The 21,120-nt window shown below is 39.1% G+C and overlaps 1 protein-coding gene across 1 annotated transcript in view; it reads left to right on the top strand.

Annotated features, from left to right (window-relative positions):
• Positions 1-20,901, top strand: part of LOC132913800 (protein zerknuellt 1-like) — a 46,425-nt gene extending 25,524 nt beyond the window's left edge. The window contains exons 2-4 of the mRNA XM_060972363.1: positions 11,063-11,235; positions 18,220-18,423; positions 18,953-20,901. Coding sequence (XP_060828346.1) covers positions 11,063-11,235; positions 18,220-18,423; positions 18,953-19,693 — 1,118 coding nt within the window. The 3' untranslated portion in view covers positions 19,694-20,901. The remainder of the gene's footprint in view (positions 1-11,062; positions 11,236-18,219; positions 18,424-18,952) is intronic.
• The last annotated feature ends 219 nt before the right edge of the window (positions 20,902-21,120 follow it).

Consider the following 21,120-nt stretch of genomic DNA (forward strand, 5'->3'; position numbering starts at 1 on the left):
CATAGCGTAATACACATTTTCTGTAGCATCATGCTTTTCCATATGTAAGTATTAATTTAATTTTTCTCCCTCCTCTCTCCTCTCAATAATTCTCTCCCTTTTTACATCTTTTCTTAATTCTCAATTTTCTAAAATTTGACTCCTCGACTTGTCATTTTTCTATTTTCCGGGCAACTTTTCCGTCACATCTGCGCTTTCTCTTTCTCTCTCCTCCCCCCTCCTTCCTTTCCTATTCCCCTCCTCTGCCTCTCTCTTTCTCCATCTGCCGTCTTCTTGGCCCGTTTTTCCTGTTCGCTGAAACTTGTTCCATCTTCCCCTTCAGACGACGCACTTTATCACTCTCTCGCGCCGGTTAAATTACTTTATTAGCCCTGTTTTCCTGCGATACCCCCGCCGGTGGCCCTTCAAGTCTCGCCACGACATGGTTTCGATGATCGAGCCGTACGGGAAGGTGAAGAAATTATCCGACGTACAAGGATCCTTCAGTTCGTTAAACACCGCAGTAATGAAGTTTATATTAATGTTTTGGGTAGATCTGAGATATCGCTACCCGTTTGCATACACGATGGATTATAGAATGGCTGTTAAAATTAATCGTCGAACCAGCCAGTTGTCTGACGAGCGGCTCTTGTTTAAAATGTCCCTCGTTAGACGTTGAACCACAAGAAGTCCACTCCTGAGCGTTTTAAATTGCGTTTGCTGTGTTTCCGGTTCTTCCTCGTTTCGCGTACTTTGTTTTAGCGTTGATAAATGTGGATTTGGAAAGATCATTTCGGATGGCAGAGAAGTGACATTAAGAGATAAATAGGAAAGGTATTTAATCTTGTTTCTTTTATTCCATTGAACGATTGATGCTAGATGACAAGACGTATAACATACATTTATGTTTAAATAATTTTAATTAAAATAGTATGTTCAAAATAACATAACGGTTGATTCTTAATAGAAATCAACATTAACTTTATTGCGAAAAATTGCTAAACGTTTTCACTCGAAACTTTGAGATATAGTTGAAATTATTGTGATTTCTCTCACTCTAACTTTTTCCACTTTCATTAAAAAAGAACAGACTCCGTTAACGTTTATTTAAATACTCTCTGGATGTCATTAACTAGAATCTAAGATTCGTTCAAGCTCCTCCCGAAATGTCCTAAAATCATCATGAATACCAGGAACCACGGAACGCAGCTGCCGATCGCTTAATTCAGTTCGAACCTACTAAGTAGCGCAGCGGAATTTCCTGGAGCCTGTAATTTATCATTATAAATCAGGCGGCGGGCGGTTCAGAGATAGCCCGGCCGAACGTGAAGAAGAAATTCTCGTGCACGGTCACCGTGGAAATTCGTCGGTGCATCCCCTTTCTGGGCAGAAAGTGGCGGTCTCACGGGTGCCAGAATGTCGTTCCTAACGCTAATGACGTCGTTGACTCTCACTTAACAAGAGACTACCCTCTAAATGGAGGGTTGCGTTCTGCAGTCAACCGGTCCGCCTGGTACACGGCAACCCGGTGATTACGGAACTCGAATTCACTTCTAAATTACATCCGTCGTAAGTGCTGTTAAAGTACGTGCAACCGTCCACCTTGTGGGATTCGCGATGCAACTTCACTGTGAATTTTCGTCGAATCGATTCACGCTCATTGTTGCTTTAATCCACCGTGGTGATCGCAGCTTGCTTTGTGTTTAGAAGTGACAAGACAATTTTGTGACATAAATATACGGTTAGAAGCTATTTGAAGATATATATGGAAGTGTGAAACATATGTACGTATCAAAAAGGCACAAGAATCGTGTATCAACAGTTCGGTCTTTATTCCAACAACAGCTCAATAACTCAAGCATAAAATCTAAATTTTTAACTTCTTAAACTTCTTTCCAAACTTCTCTCTTTTGCAAAGCCTTTGGCAAACATGCCAATCGTCACGAGTCAGAATATCATGTCGCGATTGATTTACAGACAACGTTCGCCCATACGCCTTGCGGCGACAAACGAATCTCGCGAATCGGGGAGGCATGAGAGACATATTTTCCAATCAGTCACCATCGAAAGTTGACGCGACACGGTGTGTCGAAGAGACGGGTTCAATTAAAATTTTTAATTAAGAATCGTCACGTGGAACGCAGGGACGCTCGAGAGACTTTATTAAGTCCGTACAATGTATGCGACTGGAAAATGGGTGCCGGCCTATTAAGTTTAATGTCATTATAAAGGTGTCAAGGCACGGCAGCATCGTAAAACGCGGCACGCAAAAATATTCCACGCGCGTCCTGTATTCGGCCTCCGGTTAATTACGGTTTAATTGCAGCCTACGTCGTCGCTAACAGACAGCCGATCGCTTTCTTTCATTAACAGATAGAGAGCCGTGCCTCGGGACCCGTGCTTTTATTCGAGATATAAAATCTCAATTTCGCGCTGATCCCGAACCTCCTCGTCCAGTATCATCTTCGTTTCTGTTCGATTCATCCGAGACAGCTGAAACGTGCGTCCCCCTGGGACACGTGACGAGACGTTTCTCACCGGTTTCACGCGATTTACCGCGAGCCAACTCGCGCGACGCGACTCTACGGGCAACTCATTAAGCGGATGCGCTAGTGACGATGCCACTTTCGTTCTTCATAATAGAATTTGTATCTTATTCTTGAAAAGTTAGTGCTCCACATGTAGAATTTCAATAACACTGTTATTTGAGGATCTTTTAGAAATTATATATTTTTTGCTATTTCAGATAGCAAGTTCAATAGAACTCGAAATTTATTCGTAGTAGCACTTTTGATGTGATCAGTGCTCGTCTTCCATAAATTCTATAAGTCTGTTGTCTCGCGGTAATTATACGAATAATAGGCTGGTAGTAAAGTTATTAATAGTATCCAGAGCCTGGGTATTTATTTCAATATGTTGGAAATTACGACTCCAAAGTCGCTATTATGTTCTACATTAATCTAACATTTAATCGGTACTTTGAAAGGGAAAGTTAAGCGAACGTAGAACTGCAAATCGACTCTATTGCAGATATTAATTAGAGTAATCTAGTCCAGCAGTATGCAATTTTTCTTACACTCGAACCTCGAATCATTCCTTCTTTTATCGCATAAATTTAGAACACGTTACCTAACTAATCGTAATACCAATCTAAATAATACCTTTGAAGATATGCATAAATCACAAAGAAACAACAATATTTTTGTTAATTACATTTCTGATCGCACAATACACGCGAAAATAATATATTGTATAAGAGAGAAAGAGGCACTTTTGGCGGGATAGATCGGTCAATTTTGGAAAATTTCATTGTCTGTATAAAACGGACAGCGATGCGTTCGAATAAATAGCTTCTTGAATTTTCAGAATAGCGTGTAATTGGCGGTCACACGTAAAAAGATAATAGTATAGACGGGGGAACGAAATTTGAAGGCGCGACCCTTTTTAACAATTGAACGATATTAATCGCGCAATTCATCAGGATTTCGTGAAAAGGGGCAATTTCGTTTTTATATCGACGAAATTAGCCTTCCGTTGATGCTTTTAAATGACAGCCCACACACATAGACGCTTTATGCCGCCGTTATTACGGTTAATGTGTCTGACGGAAAGCGAGAGGTAATCATTGTAATTTCATTCGCGAGCTGCCAGTTTCGAGAGCATTTTGGCCAACGAAACGAAGTAGTTTTCTCTTCTTTCGATGGGTTTGGATCATTCAATGACTGCGATATCGTGAGGTTGGCCATGAGATCGTGAAGATATCACCTTTCAGCGTGACAATTCGATTGAAATAAGGAAAGTGAGTCAGGTCAATGGTGATTGTAAAAAATATCAAAATATTGGTAAACTTTTGAATACTTAAAAAGTCCCTATATGTAAAATCTCTATATGCAGTAAAGAATATAAAATATAATGAAGAATATTGTAAAAGTGTAATATGATCAGTATATAATGAAAATATAAAAGAAAGGTAATATTTAAACACGCGGTGCCGACATAGCACGCTTTTTGTGTTCCCTTTCATGCAAAAATTAACAAACGTGTATCACGAACGATACAGCCACTAATTGCGCCATAAATCTGCTAAATTGTAAGAAAAACATTTAACTTTCCAATTTCAGAGAAGATCCAAATATTACGCACAGTTTTGCTCGAAGAAAATGATTATAGTCTTCGTTCAACACGCGGAAGTATACATAAGCTACAGTAATGGAATTTTTTCCAGTGTTTATACCTATGTATTCATACTGCATAATCGAAGAGAATGCATTTCGCCTAATAAACAGTTAGCTATACTTTTAATTATTTACTTCTGGTTTATTATCAATAAATCAAAGAACAAAAATTCTGGGAATGTGTCAGGAATAATTTCTATTTTTTTTCTTTTGCAAAATTAGCGAAAATCCTTGTTAAAATTAGAAATGAATCCAAGTAAGAATGTTACTCGATAAAATGCAGTATTTTCCCCTTAATTTTTTTTCTTTTTTTTTTATGGCTGCGATCAGGGCCCACTGGACCATCTGAACTTTCGACACGTTAAAATCTACGTCTGCAGACAGGACACGATACACGAGTACCTACGCAAAAGCATTCATGTGCAATTGGGTACAGGTATACGTGTAATTTCAATTTAATTGCGGGTCATTTTCCATCATGTATAGCCTTGTAAAATATCAGCCAGTATTAAACGTATTTAATCACTACCGGATATCGGTAAATTTTATTGCTAATTTAAGCCGCCCTTGCGCGGATGCTGAATCAGAAGGAAAACCCATTGTCGGCAAACATTCTTCGCTACAAAATCATCGAACGTTCAAAACAATCGGCTTAAAACTCACTATAAAAGAGGAATTCTCTAAGACGCGTATATAGCAACCGATCTCGATATCGTAATTTCACGAAATTACGAAAATCCGTGGAAGCTACGGTGAACTTCACGGTCCAGGGGATCGAGGATCGATTATTACTGGAAAGAGACCCGGCGCGTTTCGTGCGCGTTTATGGCGGTCCACTGGTGTATACGCGACGACCAGCTACGTTCTTAGCGTGGCGTAATTGCATGATGATACGTTTCGGCCATGTTGGGCCCCATAACGACGCACGCGACCCTACACGCAGCCCTTTTTCCTTTTAAAACCGCGGATGTCTTATTTCTCAACCGCGTGGAAATGGAAGCCAGACAGGGCTGGCCGAATTGGCAGCAATGACCAAGAATTGGTACTTAGTCCCTATTGGGCGGCGCATTCGTTCCCAGTCGCTTCTTTCGCCCTTTTTTCTCCCTCTCTCTTTTCTCTTTAGTAACGCGACGCTTTATAATCTTGAAACCCGCTCGTTCTTATTATTATTACCGTTACGACCAGTGTACACTAGGGAGATGTTAATAACAGTCCAACACGTAACCGCTTTTACGCTAAACGTTCCTTCGGCCTTCTGTTTTTCTGAAACAGTCGCTTCAAGTGAGGGTCGTGGCGTAAAGACGTTCGGTCGGCTTTTTATTCGGTCATTGCATTTTGATACCTTTGTCAGTTGCAACTGTTTCGTGATGATTTACAACTGGGTTTGGTTGAAATAAATTCGACTCGAAGCGGAATTTGAAACTAGAGGCGATCTTAAGTCTGTTTGGTCGATCCTAAGTTTGATTCAAATTTGAACGAAGAATTTTCAAATTTAGATGTAATTCGCATTAGCAATCATACCATCAAACATCCAAATTTAAGTTCAGTTCAAATATATATCCAAAATTTTCAAATTCTAATTTGACTCAAATTTTAACTGTGAAATTTAAGTCTCTTAGATTCCATCGCTTGTTTAGAATGCTGACACCAGTGCCCGATACTTCTGTCAATGAACGAACAGTCTTTTTTTTAATTGAATTCTTGCTATTTCCACCACATCGACGCGTAAATTAACTCATTCGTTAAAAAGAAAATAAATGCGGCATTTCGAAGCATCGAAGAGCATAAAAGTGATCCGTAGAAGCAAGTTCCTTAGGTTGCCACCGTGTACAGCTGGATGGATCGCTTATGACGGAGTATAGATTATCAATAATGAGCGGATCGATCGATATCCGTCCTGCTCTCATACGGTCTTCTCGCGAGACGAAGGAAAGAAGAGGAGAGAGGTAATCGATGGATAAATAGCATCTAATTACGCTGATTAATGCGCGACCGAATAATTTTTTATTTCTCTTTAGCTTCTCGTCAACAACGACACGGCCGATTCGCGAACATTATCGTCGATTGGTAAATCTTAATTGGACAAGAGGTACCGAAAGAGAAGCGGACGAATCGCGATGACCCAGCCTGCAATAAATAGCAGCTGGACACCGGCGGCGTCTGTTTCGGATGAAAGCAATTTATATTCGAGACACGTTTTGTTACAAGCACGTTTTAATCTTCCACCATCGCGAGAATGATCCGCCGTGTTCCTATTTCGTTTTTCATTGTTCCGATTCTCTCTTCTTACCTGAATATACGTTTCTCGAATCGATCGATTCTTTCTTGCATCTTGCGTTCTTTCTGCAATAATTTTTATCACTATTTTAGTAGATTTTAGATTTACAATATTGTCTAGTGTTAACGGAGGAAGTATAGAGAATAGTATCTTTTATTGCATCCTTGAACCGTAATTTTCCTTTCAGTGAATATTCAGTATGTCGATTATGTCGATAATTTATTCATTTTTCGTTCGATTAATTGAATAATTTCTTGAAAATTAAATACGCAATGGATAATAAGATCATCAAATATTCAGCTATTAAATAGTACAGAAAAGATCTGTAGAACGAGCCAGTGGTTCTCAAACTTCTATATTGTACAACTATCAATCATCCAAAAAAATACTCGACTGTACTTTAGCAATTGACTGTAATTTCACGGAAATTTGAGAGATCTTTGAGTTTGATTACGTCAAGGAGGTAGGAGTGTCTTAGAATGGAAATTACACTCAAGTCGGATCATCGTTTGGTGAAACGATCGTAGCGAAGTAATAGTAATCGTTGGAGATTTATTAACGAAACGTGCTGATTATCGAAGTGTCCCACGGCTTGTCTATCCATAGCCTGTTGTCTGTTCCCTTATATATACATATAATAAAATTGCGTTACACGGTAATTCGTATGCATGCCTCTCCGGAGTATTGAATTAGCCTTTTTAACCTACGATAACCGGTGAAAATTTTTTATTCCCCACGGAACGAAGACATTTCGATCCCTTAATGATCCCTCTAGTAGAAATTGCTTCTCGCGTGCAGCGACAATTAGCTTAAACGCCGACTCCCCTCGAAGGACGAGGTTCCGATGAAAAAAGGAAAAAGAAAAGATGGCTCCATAGTCCGATGCTCGAGAGAGAGTGTGAGAGAGAGAGGGGGGGGGGAGAGAGATAGTATAGAGCTATCGTAATAAATTACCCTGCCATTAAAACGATGTTGGCGCCGTGCGTAATTTGTATTCATAATCCGTCATAACGTGGAGCAAACTCGTCATTACGAAGGAGCCAACGTTCCTGAAGTTTCCTGTGACAAACATACGCATTACAGCTGTTTAGATTTTTAACTGTCTCTCTATATTCCGATAGGGTGTACGAACGAGAGGTGCAAGGGGATACGTCAATTTCCCTGGACCAGTTTCGCCAATGTGTAAGTAGGAAATTATACGTATGCTCGTGCATAACGCGATCTCTTAAAATTGTCGACGATTGACGATTGCCTGATCGGATAAACGATTTTCATGAAAATCGCTGTCGGCGTGTTTATTTTTGCGCAAAACGCCGTGGAACGTGTTCGCGTTTTAAACTCGGGGATATGATACGCGCGAAGGTGCTGGTTTCGCAGACGAATCTCCTTATTTCTTCAGTTTAAAAGAGAAGTGGCGTATCCAGGATGAATCTTGTGGATTTTACGTGGTATATATTTTATGGGAAACTTGTATTTCTGAAGGGAAAGTGTATAGGTTGATTGCATGTTTCGTGCTCGAAATATTAACTTGCACGCTCCCATGCGCTGATTTGGGCCGGTTTGATTCGTGTGCGAAATATCTGCCGAGCGATATTGCTCGATTATTCGACACCAATTTGTGAACTGGAATGTAAATGTCTAAAAACGATAACTGGTCGTTTCCAAACGAAATTACGTGTTGAAAATGTAGCGGTATATGAGCGTAGGAAAAGTTCAAGTGGAAATGGAAATGGAAACGTTGTTTAACTTTTCACAAGGTTTAAAGGCGAATGAACTCCGAACAGATTTTTATTGCCGTTTCTTGTAATCTTCAGCTAGAGTTACATAAGAAAATTAACTTTTTGTGATAACGTCCGTCGATATAAATGTATGAACGTGCTCCCTAAGACAGAGTATTGCTATCCTTCTTTCGATCGGCATAGTAGCATTGAGCGAGCGATGATCAAAACTCTTGTACTTGTACTTATACTGATTTTAATACATTGGACTATTACGAATTCATCCACTCGTTACATTATTAAATACACCCACAAGTTTAATCCACCTAAAAAAAGTGTAGAAATTTTTCAGTCCTTTGGCAAAGCTTAATACATACCTATGTAGAGGATTGTGTATGATGGTTGTTGAAACAACGATGTAACTCGTTGTTGGAACCGTCAGGTGTATTTAAAATAATAAATAAATAAATAATTACAGGTACTGTCGCTAAGATGCTCGTACTAACAAATTCGCTAAGGCAGTGTATAATCGCTCACTGATAGCTCGTTGGTAACTGATAGATACTCGTAGATACTCGATAGATACTCACTCGCTTGCGATCGCGTCCGTTTATTTATACTGGTCGGGGCAGAGCCGGAAAATTCGAATTCAAGTTTATTTGACGATTGCACATAGCGGCGACATTATTTTGCCCGGAGTTTATTTATTATTACATTATGTATTTCCTAACGATACTGATACTCCGAGGCAAAACAACAATATAATTTGAATTGTCCTCTACCTCATGTGCCGCTACACCTATTACGTGTCATGTTCAATCGTTCCTTTCGATCAGAATTTTTAATTCTCCGGCAAGAAATATGCAAAATCCTCTACCGTAATAAAAATTTACTTGGATAATTCTGAAGAATGTCTTAATCCATCATGAATGTAATTAAATCAGGAACAATAGATCGGTTCGAGTTAAAGACTATCAACGTCCAATCAAAGCAATAAAAGTCGGATGTCAAGTATGGCGGCGGGCAATCCTCTCAATTACATATTTTGTTTCGATAAATGACGAGTAAATGGTCATGCGTTCTTAGATAAATTGAGAGATACCATTTACGGAAGCGATGATTACGAGGCGGCTGATCATTGTGTCCAAACGCGTCATGCTTGTGCCGCGGAATTAAGCGAATCATTATCATCATGTCAAGTTCATTATGCGATCGGCTATATTATCAGGAGATGGGCAGTGCTTTCTCGTCTGGAAAGAGGAAAACGTAATTCTGTCCCGTTGAACGCGACGAAAATAGATTGAGAGGACGTTCGGCGATCAAGCCGGACATGAAAATTGTTTAACTCGTTCTCTCATAAATTATTTAACGCGCTACCTGTATCATCTATCAAGTTTGATAGTCGTTTCCGATAATAATACCGTGCCGCGGACGTGAAAGAAGAAAAATTGCCTGTGTCAGGCTACACTTTTCGCCAGTGAACGCTCCAATGTGTCTCTCAACCACGAATTCCTTCTTTCGCCAACGTAAGTGCTCAATTCTCTGCGCTAATACGATTTTTAGTCATTTATCTTTGAATAAATTAAATCACGAATTAACGGAGATTACAATCTATCCCTTTTTCGATGAATTTTCTAAGGAGACGATTGATCGGAGTTTTATTCCGAAAATTGGTCGTTCGGTTTTTTTTGAAATCGAATTATCTGAAATCATTAATAATACTTGTCATTATATCGTAAGAACAAAAATTTCACCGATTGCTGTGCAAATCCAAAATGAACCTTAAAATAGTATGAAAATCATTGGTAATACTTAACATTGTTAATCATAAAAATTTAACTTTTACCTCATGAAATCCTTATCGATTCTTCCAATTCCTAACAATTTCACCAAAATATTTAGAAGGATATTAAATGTTATACATGAAGCTCCTTTCGAATCATCTCGATCTCAGAAAACGTTTCGTCTCGTGCTATTTCATTTCCCGATCCAGATAACGGCGACCTTATTGCAGAGTCAATCATAATTGCCGATCTTTTTTCAATTCCGCTCCGTCCGCATTAGCATACGTATCAGCGCATACTTGGACGGAGACGTCTGCCAAAACAATCGAGGATCCGCAGATTTTTGCTTGCGATAAGGTGGAGGGTAGACGTGAGCCCTCGTAAAATCACTGAAATTCTATGTTTATTCAATATGCCGGGATTCTACTTCCCGGTCTTATCTGCGACGAGACGATAGGTCCGAATGATACGATAGCTTGAACAATTTCGCGACGATAAGCCTTAGCGTGTTTCTCCCTTTCACATGGAAACTGACGTCTTTATGCAATTACCAGACGTGCAGCTTTTACGGAAATATCGAATCAGATCGTGCTTGAGAGAAATAGATTTCGATAGAATTTTTCGAGCAATGTATAGTTGTATTGATTTTTATTAAGAAGTTTGAAAACATTTTTCTGTAGGTAATTATTCTCTATCGGAGTTCTAACAGCTGTTTTCTATACTATGATTATTATTTTTAGTGGAAGTTTGTCTAAGACAAAATGAGAAGGTTGAAGTCGAATTATTAGAACACATACTGCTGAAATAAGAAACATCTAAATTCCATGTATCAACTTTTATTTAAAGTTCCAATAACAATCTAACGAAAAGAATAAATACCAATTTTCTTAACTATCCTTTTGAAAAGCGAGAAAACACTCTTCAAACAGCCTTCGAATCTATGTACGATGCTTTTAGAAGAAACACCGTATAATATTGAGTATGTAATTGAATATTATTCTCCAACAAATATCAGGTGAAGCTTAAGATCTTAATCCCGAAATGAAAGGATAATAAGTGACTAAGTGGCTTAACTTTTTTGTCAACAAATCTACAGAGGTTCTAACGTAGGTACGTTCATAATTTCAGGCTGTGATGGTGAATCGGACGAAGGTGGAAGCAAAAGGCGAAGGAGCAGGACCAACTTTAATAGCTGGCAACTGGAAGAATTGGAACGGGCATTTCTCTCGAGTCATTATCCTGATGTGTTTATGCGAGAAGCTCTGGCTGTGAGACTCGAGCTGAAAGAGAGCCGCGTGGCCGTGAGTATATTTCGTTCGTATTTTTACAAACTCAACGCTCGAATCTTCGAAGGATAATCCCTTGTGAGGAAAATGGGTATAAAAGGCAACTCGGATCTTATGAAAAAGAAACCAGTCGACGAAGGGTTGAACGAATGGCATTAAATTTACATCCGCCGAACTTTACGAAGTCAGTGAAGTTGACTGCGTGGTAGGAAATGAAGAGATTATTTGAGAATATGTAAGAGGATTTATAAGACCCTTGGGTACAAATAGTGGCAAATTGATGTCAACTTAAGTACACAAATTAAGATTACGCTTATTCTTCCAGAAAGGAAGGCTTTTACATTTTTCTTTCATTCTTTATATTCCACGAATGCAGTTTTAGCTCAACAACTTAAGTTGAAATTCAGAAAAAATGTAAAGCCTTCACTAGAATCAAGTCAAAGTAAAAAATTTAATTTTTGATCGAATTATCTCTAATCGAATTATCTCTAATCGAATTATCTCTAATCTCATTCCGAATTAAAAATTTTTTAGAAAAGGAGTCGATCACTTTGTTTCCTACTTTGTTTTCTGCTTAAGTGGCCCAATTTTCTATAAAAAGGAGCATGAACATCGAAAAACATCGAAAAAAAAATGCATTTTTATTGCGACCTGATTTAACGTTTGGCGTAGCATTATCTGGTGTCCCAGATCGGCTGTACCGATAGGCGAGAATTTATAGCGAATTCGTTGTCATTTTTCGAGGGTTGATGCCCGACAGAGGACGGGGGTGGTTTGATCTCGGTACCGTCGGCCCTTGAGCTACTCTCCCGGGAGTAGTTAGTCCATCTGCTCGATTCTGAGTGCGGTTACCTTAGCAAAGGCCGAGCCGTGTGCCGGTCGAATGGTGTTGGAGGGTAGTAAACTGAGGAAGATCTATCTCGGGACCAGCAGCTTCGATTCGTCAACCGTATCCATTTGAATAATGAACTGAATTTTATACGTACGTCGTTTCTTTCGTCAAACCGTTTGTACTAAAGGAAGAGGGTCCGTAAAATTTTTTAGAAATTTTTATATTCTTTGATCACAAAGATATTTCGCAAATGGAAAGATTGATAATCACGTTGAAATATTTTCAAAAATAGTTGAAAGAGTTGATACTACGATTTTGTCACACATACATAGATGCTTTTGAAACGAAAAATGTTATAAAAAACTTTCAATATGAGAAGGTTAAAAGTTATAAATTCTTCGGATGACATTAGGAATGATGCATCATGGCGCATGCATAGAGAAACGTTTCATGTGAAAGGGCAATTCGTCAGTCGCAGGAAATCGATTTCGCGGGAAAACGTTTTTTAATGTTATCGCCAGACGGAACTCTTTCTTTTCTCCTTTAACACGTAACACGCCCATCTTGTACGTCGTGGAATAAAATAATAGTAAACGATAACATTCTCTTAATTTATTCTTCCGGAAGCTCGTGATGCCAGGATAAATTGGCGAACCACGCGAATCGTTTTCCGTGAAAGTCGTAGAATTGCATGTAACTAAAAAAACGTATACGATTTAACAATTGTTTTCATGGCTAGCGCCCGTTTCTCAAATAATTAGCGATGTTTTGCTTTTAATTGACGGACCATATTTCTGAAAACCATCCACGGTGGTTCCTTAAGTCATTCCATTACAGAAAATTGTATCATTATAATTCGAAAAAAGAACAAATTTTCTTTTTTCCAAGTGAAGTTCAGTTTGCTGCTTTGTTACTCATCACAAAATTAATTCTGCAAGATAAGATTTGCTTCTGTTGACTCATTATATTTCTAATAAATTATTGGTAGATTTTAAATAGTAGACAAGCTTAAATATCGTTAAGAACTTTTTCAAATATGAATTATTCTACAATGTTGCATTCATTCGTTTATTACGATAAACGGATTAAAAGATTCGTAACATCCTTTCGCTTCTGTTAGAACTCGACACCATAACACGCTGGTAGCCTTTTGTGGGACCAACGAAGAAGGGTGGACCCTCAATTTCACGGCCCATCGGATACGAAGCTACCCTCATATCTCCCCAACTCGATAAGATATTTATATTTATGTGCTTAGACACGCTTCATATGCTACGTACTAGCCAATCGTCCACTGTTTTCTAATAATTAATCGTACCTCATTTTCTCTCCTAAATCGCACATGCAATACATCATCTGCTCGGAATTTAGTTTCTTTAACCCATTTGAATCGAAGCTTCGTCAGTCATCGACTTTATTACAATTATACTAAATCATCTTATTAATAATCATTCCATTATTTAAACAATAGAAAAATATTATTATAAATACAGTTTTCATAATACGTATAATAGCAATTAATTTATAATCGTCGAATTATTCATACCATATTATATAATAACTCAAATCTCTCTCTCATTTCACATAATAGAGAGCGTAGTACAAATGTAGTAGTAGGTCGACACGCGAAACCAGGCGTTGAAATCACCGCGCGAAACCCACGCGATATACGATTCGATCGCTTCTTTGCTAGCTGAGCATAGACTATCCCCTTTGTAGGGCCGAAAATCGAGCGATCTTGGTGACAGGGGTGATCCTGAGATAACCCAAGCTGGTGACACGATGTCACGCTGCAGCCGGTGCGTCTTCTCGTAGGGACTGTCCTTAGATTAGATATTTGATACCCATGCTAGATAACTCCTACGGATGCTAGTCGAGGCTTTTAAAAAATATTGTCATGACCAGATAAATCGATGACACGGTTCGCCACGGGCAACTGGAAGCCGAGGACAGCCTGGGACCCATGTCGGTTTACACGTGGGTGTCGCCTTTCGGAAAGGGTGCGTTTTCGAAAACGATCGGTATCTTACTCGATCGCAACGAATTCATTAGTCTCGTGCGAACACGAAGCGTTTTGTGACTTTAAACGGGTACCTCTGCTTCTTGGGAAGCTTGAAATAAACGTGAGTGGGTTTCTTCGAAAAGCGAGAATCTTGGTAGTTGGTTGTATTATTTCGAAGTTTCGTCCTATCTTTCGATGCACTTTTTTTAAATGATAAAAGTATTCTTGTGCCGCGTTTATGCGAACCAATGTACATATAATAATTATTCATTTAATAAATCTTTAGAACTGATCTTCCAAAGCGTTGAAAATATTGTTGTATCTTTAATTAATTTCCTTAAATTACTAAACTACAATCGTAGAATTTCCATGTCGAAAATATTAGTTATGTTTGTGAACAGTAACGTAATGGCTTAATTAAAAATTTGCGATTTTGTAGTTGAGTCGTTATTCTTCCGGTTCAATTATGCGATGCCTTAAAAAATCAATTACTTAACAAAGTAACAGTATGCAGGAAATCTTGAAGCGTTTAAAAATAAGATCGAAAGTATCAACTGGCGGACAGCTCGTTGAAGCAACGCCATTTTCTCGCCCACCATGTTCCGTTCCGTTTATATTTAAATGAAGGGCTACGTATCATGCTCGTTGATTGTCGATCGTTGCACGCGTCGTTGAACGATCTTGTGGTATCATTATCATATTTACTTAAAACCAGCGAACAAGCTGCCCCCTTGTACGCTTTTTGTCCTCGACATGAAAGAGGGAACGTGAAAGAAGAAGGAAGATCGGACAAACTGGTGCAGGGGAGGCGGAATGCTGCTTAAAAATCAATTGCACTCTGAACGACACGAACGATCGACGGTCTTCTCCCTTTTTCAATACTCTTTTACGATGTCGTGTCAGAACTGGTCCTCTTTGATCCACTTCGTTAACGTTGTCCGACGATTGGCTTCCATTTGGGTGGAATGGGGACAATTTTAATAACCGCTCAGAAATTTTCCAAGGCCTCTCAATCCTGTGTTGCTTTCAGGCAGATGATCCTTGATCCTGTAAAGAGAAATTTTATTTCTTTCTTTCTTTTCTTTATTTTTTTTTCTATTTATTAGGTAAGAAGGTGTAATTTTCTAATTAAAATATACATCTTCATTTAGAGAGAATATCTTGAATTTCCGTTCCAGTGTTTTGAAAATTACGAGAAGGGATAATTTTAGGGACAAATATTAATAATTTTCATATAACATTGAATTCTTCGAAAACTTCTTTTACAAGCCTTTATTCTACATTTTTTGTAACATTGCTTAATTTGTTAGGACAAATACAATATTTTTGTAGTCGCGACACCTGTTGTTGTTGTCATGAGCGTGTTATGTATTGTGGCATAATCACCGAGGATCGTAACGATTCTCGCCATTCTTTTTGGTTTGGACGCCGTATGATTTGGATGTATAAGCGTGAAATGGAAAATACGTACATACGTATCTATATCGATTAAAAGCACACACTGCATTCTTCATTTGTTAAATTACAACATTACAGCATAATTAAACGTATCGTATTTACTAATATGTTGAAATACAAGTTCTTTATAAATGTAAGTATAAACTTGGAAGAATAATCAAAGGAGAAAACTGCAACGTTGAAACAATCTCGATGAAGATGTATGTCGATTAAAAAATAATTCACTCGCTTGCCTCTGTCTAAGGCTAATTACTAGTTATACCTTTTTTATATGGATGTTTCACGAGCGTTCGTTGTTTTGTCGGCGTAAATCGATTCGACAGAATACACGACGCGTTCTACGTTTCGTGCATACGAATTGCCGGCATGTAATAAACCGAGCGACGAGAGCTGAATATTAATTAGCACGGCGTCAGGGTAATTATCGCAGTGTCAAATTTCTTTTACGTTCAGATCTCTTTATTATTTTCACCGGTCAAAAAATCAAAACCGCCAGTAGCTATTCTTATCGATAATATACCAGTCGATAATCTCCTCGAAACGAAACTTTATTTTAATATAAAGGCGCAAAAACATATCGCATCGATACAACGATTAGCTTAGAATACACGCATGAAAGATGTTTCGGATAGTGTATTATATTTTATGAGACACACTTCACGATATCATTGACGTAAATCAGGTTGAGAGTGTTTTCGGCTAATTACTCGTTCTATTCGTGTTATATATTCGTGAAGATGTAGAGATACATCCTATATCTCTTTTTCTAGAATTTCGAGAATATCAACGTTTTAAGGCGGTCTTCTTATCCATACAGTCGTTTTATGAATGCTTCTCTGGAGAAGAAAGGCGGTCGTAAACTGGCTAGAAAAAAAGATGTTACACATTTGGCATCAGTCAAAGCACATAATAATCGATGGACTAGCTTGCTAGCGGTTATCAACCGGCGATAATTCCTAACGAATAGTGGTAATAATGCCGAAATAACGTTTCTCGTTGGTCGAGTTAACGTAGAGCAGCTGTAAGTCGTTCTTCCTTGATAATAATGAAAATAGAAACATCTGCGATACCAGGACATGATCCGTGGGAAAATTTTCTAACACTTTATTTCTTTATTTTTTATTCCATTTATTTTGTTTCCTATATTACTAAAAGATACTGCGAACACGAAGTCTGAGGATTATCGTTTTATTTATGCAGACGTTTATATCAAGGAATTTATCACTGTTTAGGCGAGTAAATATTCCCAAGAAAAATGTACGTATGTAGATCGTAAACAATGGTTTATCTCGGGTTAGGACAGAGAATAAGATTGAATGATGTTCGACAACCAATTGACATCGCTTATTATTTCTGATAATGACATACGATTGACGATGAACTTGCGACTGTCTGATATTTTATCAAATGTCGAACGGCGTAGTTCCTTGCATTGAAATGATTCACTTTCGCACAATATTACACATCAGTATGAAATATTTTAGAAATTAATATTTTAAAAATTACTTTGCTTGAACCCTGCAAACTTCTCTATCCGAAGCTCAAAAATTTCAGTGCTTTCTACGGTTTATAATATTTCTATGTCATCTGAATCGCGTAGAAATACTTTTGCAAATAAATTGAATTGCATTTCACAATTCATTATTGCGTGAGAAATACATCAATTAACTATTTTCCAGTTTTCAAGATAACACACCCCACTTTCGTTTCACCGAGTTCGAGCAAACAAAGTTCCGTCAAACTCCGGCAGAATTCGGTGAAAAATGACCAGCTGCGCGTGGAACAATCCGATCGTTTCTCCGATTGAATCTCGTTTCCGTTTGGAAAGTAAGAAGCGAAGGGAAGAAAGGAAAGCGAAGAAAATTGTAAAGGCACGTGACGTGCAGAGGATAGTTAGAGGGGTTGGCGGGGGTGTATTGATCTGTAGCTCGCGTGAGAACAGCGCCGCATACCGGGCCGCAGCCACAACTAATGTCTTCATCGTTTTCAACCACCTTTTCAACCCCTTTCTCCTCAGTTTCCATGTTTCTTTCTCTCTTAGTCGAGCGGCGAAATTCACGCCGGCTTTAAATCGTGCTTTACGCCGCGAGCGTTCACGCGAGCAAAGGGTTGAAACTCACCATGAATCAAGACACCCTAGGGGGTCGTTGGTTCCTCCGCCCGGGCTGCCCTCCTTCGTGTAATTTCGATATTTAACCGTTGTGACCGCTCCACGTTTGGACGTGCTTTTAATTACTCCAGGTAAAACAGATAAAGTCGCAGTCGTCGCGGTGAAATACTGCATTCTCCCCTTTGATCCTGCGGTATTCCATGAAACACTCGACGGTAGAATTGCAAGCATATTTAACAGAACATAGATTTTCTCACAGAAGACTCATCTTTCAAAAGTGTAAGGTCAAAGTTGAGGGTTGCTTCTCGTTTGATTTATAGAGAGTAAGAATATAATAGATCCGCCCTTTCCGATGAAGATTCATCTTTCAAAGGTTTAAGATCAAAGTTGAGAACTGTTTTTCATTTGGTTCAGAAAATGTAGCAGTTTCAGAAAATTTATCATTCCCAGGGAACATTCATGTTTCGTACAAGTTGAGCGTTTGCTTAAAAGAAATGAATTAAAAATTAGGGAATTTTAAATAAACTTCTAAGGAACATTGCGCCTCTGAAGTGGGATTCTTTCTTCAGTTAACAAATCCGATTTGTTTGCTTGCAGGTATGGTTCCAAAACAGAAGGGCAAAATGGAGAAAGAAGGAGCACACGAAGAAGGGTCCAGGAAGGCCGGCGCATAACGCTCATCCTCAGAGTTGTAGCGGCGAACCCATTCCACCTGAAGAGCTAAGAAGAAAGGAGAGGGAAAGGCGGCAGAAGAAATTGTTGAAAGCTCTTGAACGACAGCAGAGGAAATTAGCTGCGAAGGTAACTCCTAGACTTAATACAATCTGCGTTATCCAATATTAAGTTACAGAATACAACGAACGTATAAAAAGCAATTGATGGTAATCTCTGAAATTGTAATTCTATCGTAGATTAATTTCTAGTATCTGATTACAATCGAAAGCAATTTAGACACTTGCAAATGAATATTATTATAATCTATATTTCTATTAAAATGAAACGAATCTTATTATCTATCGAATATAATTTCAATCTTCACAGAATTCAACAGAAAAAACGTTATTACCTTCGATCAGTTTGATAGTATTTCTTTTCAATTAAAACTTACATCATATCAAGATCGTACTGTATATTCTGTTAAAGTGGAACAAATCTTATTACCTATCGAGTATCAATTTAATCTTCAGCGCGTTTCATCAAAGGGTAGCGATCACTTAAATAAAATTTCTTTCGTTAAAAAATTATGTCTATCCAAGTTCCGTAATATCCGCAGATTACTGCAATCCAAAATATAAGCTCAGAAGGGAAGAACGCAATATTCTGATTTCAGGGAATCACCGTGGACCTCTCGACGCTTCGCGCCGAATGGGAGTCCCGAAGCGCCGCGGCATCCAGCGGAAATTCCCTGAACGGCAGCCTAGGAAGTTCGTTCAACCACTTGACAAACAACAACGAAAGCAGCAGCGTGTCAGGTTCCGGAAACGACGCGAACGAGGAGATTGACGTGGTGGGTGGTCTGGATTCTTGCAGCGAGAGCGGCAGCGAGAGAGTCGATTCGGCTGCGGATGGCTCTATCGACGGAGAGTGTTATCCAAGGCTAGCAAATACCAGCAACGAGCAGAACGATCTTCGGAGATCGGTGAACCAGGTCTCAGGGAGTCTTCAGAGTCCCAATTCCAGTCTGAGCCTCGATCATTTGAACCATCAACAAGGGATTCATCATTGGGGTCTAAGCCTTCTAGAGAGAAGAAGAGAGCTAGTGAACATCAATAGTGCAGGTGGACCGCGCCAGACAACGAACAGTAGCAGCAACCCTGGCAGAACATCCGTCAGGCAACAGACTAACGAAGAAGAGGTCCAAAGCAGTAGCATAGACTTGTCCGTGAAAGGGAGAGAAGAAAGAAAGAGGCTGAACCCCTTCTCCATCGACAGTCTCCTGGGCAATAACAGAACCAGCACCCCTGGAATCCACAACGAATACAGAGCCTCGACGCCGACCCTTTCTAACGGAAGGGAGTCGAGCAGCCCCACGTCGCCGATCTCCGTACCCACTTCGCCATCCACCACGTAGTGAGTCAAGAAGTCGAATTCCTTCCAGTCGAGATTGTCCGGTGATAAGCGACGCGAGTTTCAGTGTTAGACAACGAAGTGATGGGCCAGTTTCGCGAGAACATTATCGCGAACAACGAGAAGGTTGAGGTTAGGGAGATCCGCACGTTTAGGACTATACTCTATTATCGCTGTTCGAGGTGGAACAGAAGAGTTCCTGTGATGGCGAACCTAGATCTTTCGTTTCTTAGAAGACTTGCTACGGTTTCGTGATAGGTCGAGCAAGGTTAACATTGTTTAGTATCGTTCGATTGGTCAAGAAGAAAGGATCTTTAACGAAGGATGACGAACAGTGATTCGATTTACATTCCACAATCCAGTTGGAGATTCCAGAGAGTTTTCGCTGTCGAAGCGTGACTATTTTCGTCGGTCGCGTGGCTCGAAAGAGACAAAGAGAAAAGCGACAAATTTTTTGACTGAATAAAGGGAAGCTTATATCAGTTTCGACATATCTGCATCGAGTGCGTGAGTGACGTTGAGTCTATTCAGGGTGTTCGACTTTCTTCTTTGTCCTGCGTGTTCGAGTGTAGAGATCGAGACGAGAATGTGCAATAAAACAAGCATCATCTTCCTCTTTTTCGCTCTAGAACGATTTTGTTCGGGAGATTTGACGGAGGATGAGAGATAGATAGAGATAATAAGGATGCGTGTGCGAGAGAGCGACAGACTGCGCGTGTATTTAATGTAAATAGCTCGAAGTATGGACGATTTCGTTTTATTTAATTGATCGTAGTCGATACCCAAGTGTTCGTCGAGTCGCGGATATTATTTAAAGCAATAGAGATTTCGCCTGGTACGCGTGTATATAACATAGAGAATAAAAGGAAAGTTTTAGACAGTGCGTGAAGGATGCTGAAAATAATGACAAGCGGTACAAAGCTGAATTACGGGATGTTTCTCCTCTTCTTGTTTTTTTTTCTTTTTTTTTTTTTTTTTTTTGAGTGTCATACCAGGGTGCATTTTGTGTGCGTGTGAGAGAGAGAGGGATATCGGAGATCGATAAGGGGATGCGAAGAGGAGAAGAGAGGGACAGAGAAAGAGTGTGTGTGTGTGTGTGTGAGAGAGAGAGAGAGAGAGAGAGAAGATGTTACGAGATGCCATAAAATCTGGGATGCGAGACAGTATCTACCGTATATTCATTTCAAATATATTAATTTATTCTCAACACTATATACATAGTGTCGTGTGATGAATATATCCATCATTCGATCCTCCTCTTTCCTGTGCACCATCCGTATCGATTTGTCTAAAAGGTAAGTGCGAATAACTTATTTCATTGAAACAAAGAAATTGAGAAAGATGAAGGATTATCGAAGAAAATGATTAAATGAAAAATGCAGAGAACGTCCGAATCTTTCCTTCTGTTAGCAATAATGTATCATTTTACTT

This window comes from Bombus pascuorum, chromosome 13 (genome assembly GCF_905332965.1).
Source record: "Bombus pascuorum chromosome 13, iyBomPasc1.1, whole genome shotgun sequence".
Taxonomy (NCBI): domain Eukaryota; kingdom Metazoa; phylum Arthropoda; class Insecta; order Hymenoptera; family Apidae; genus Bombus; species Bombus pascuorum.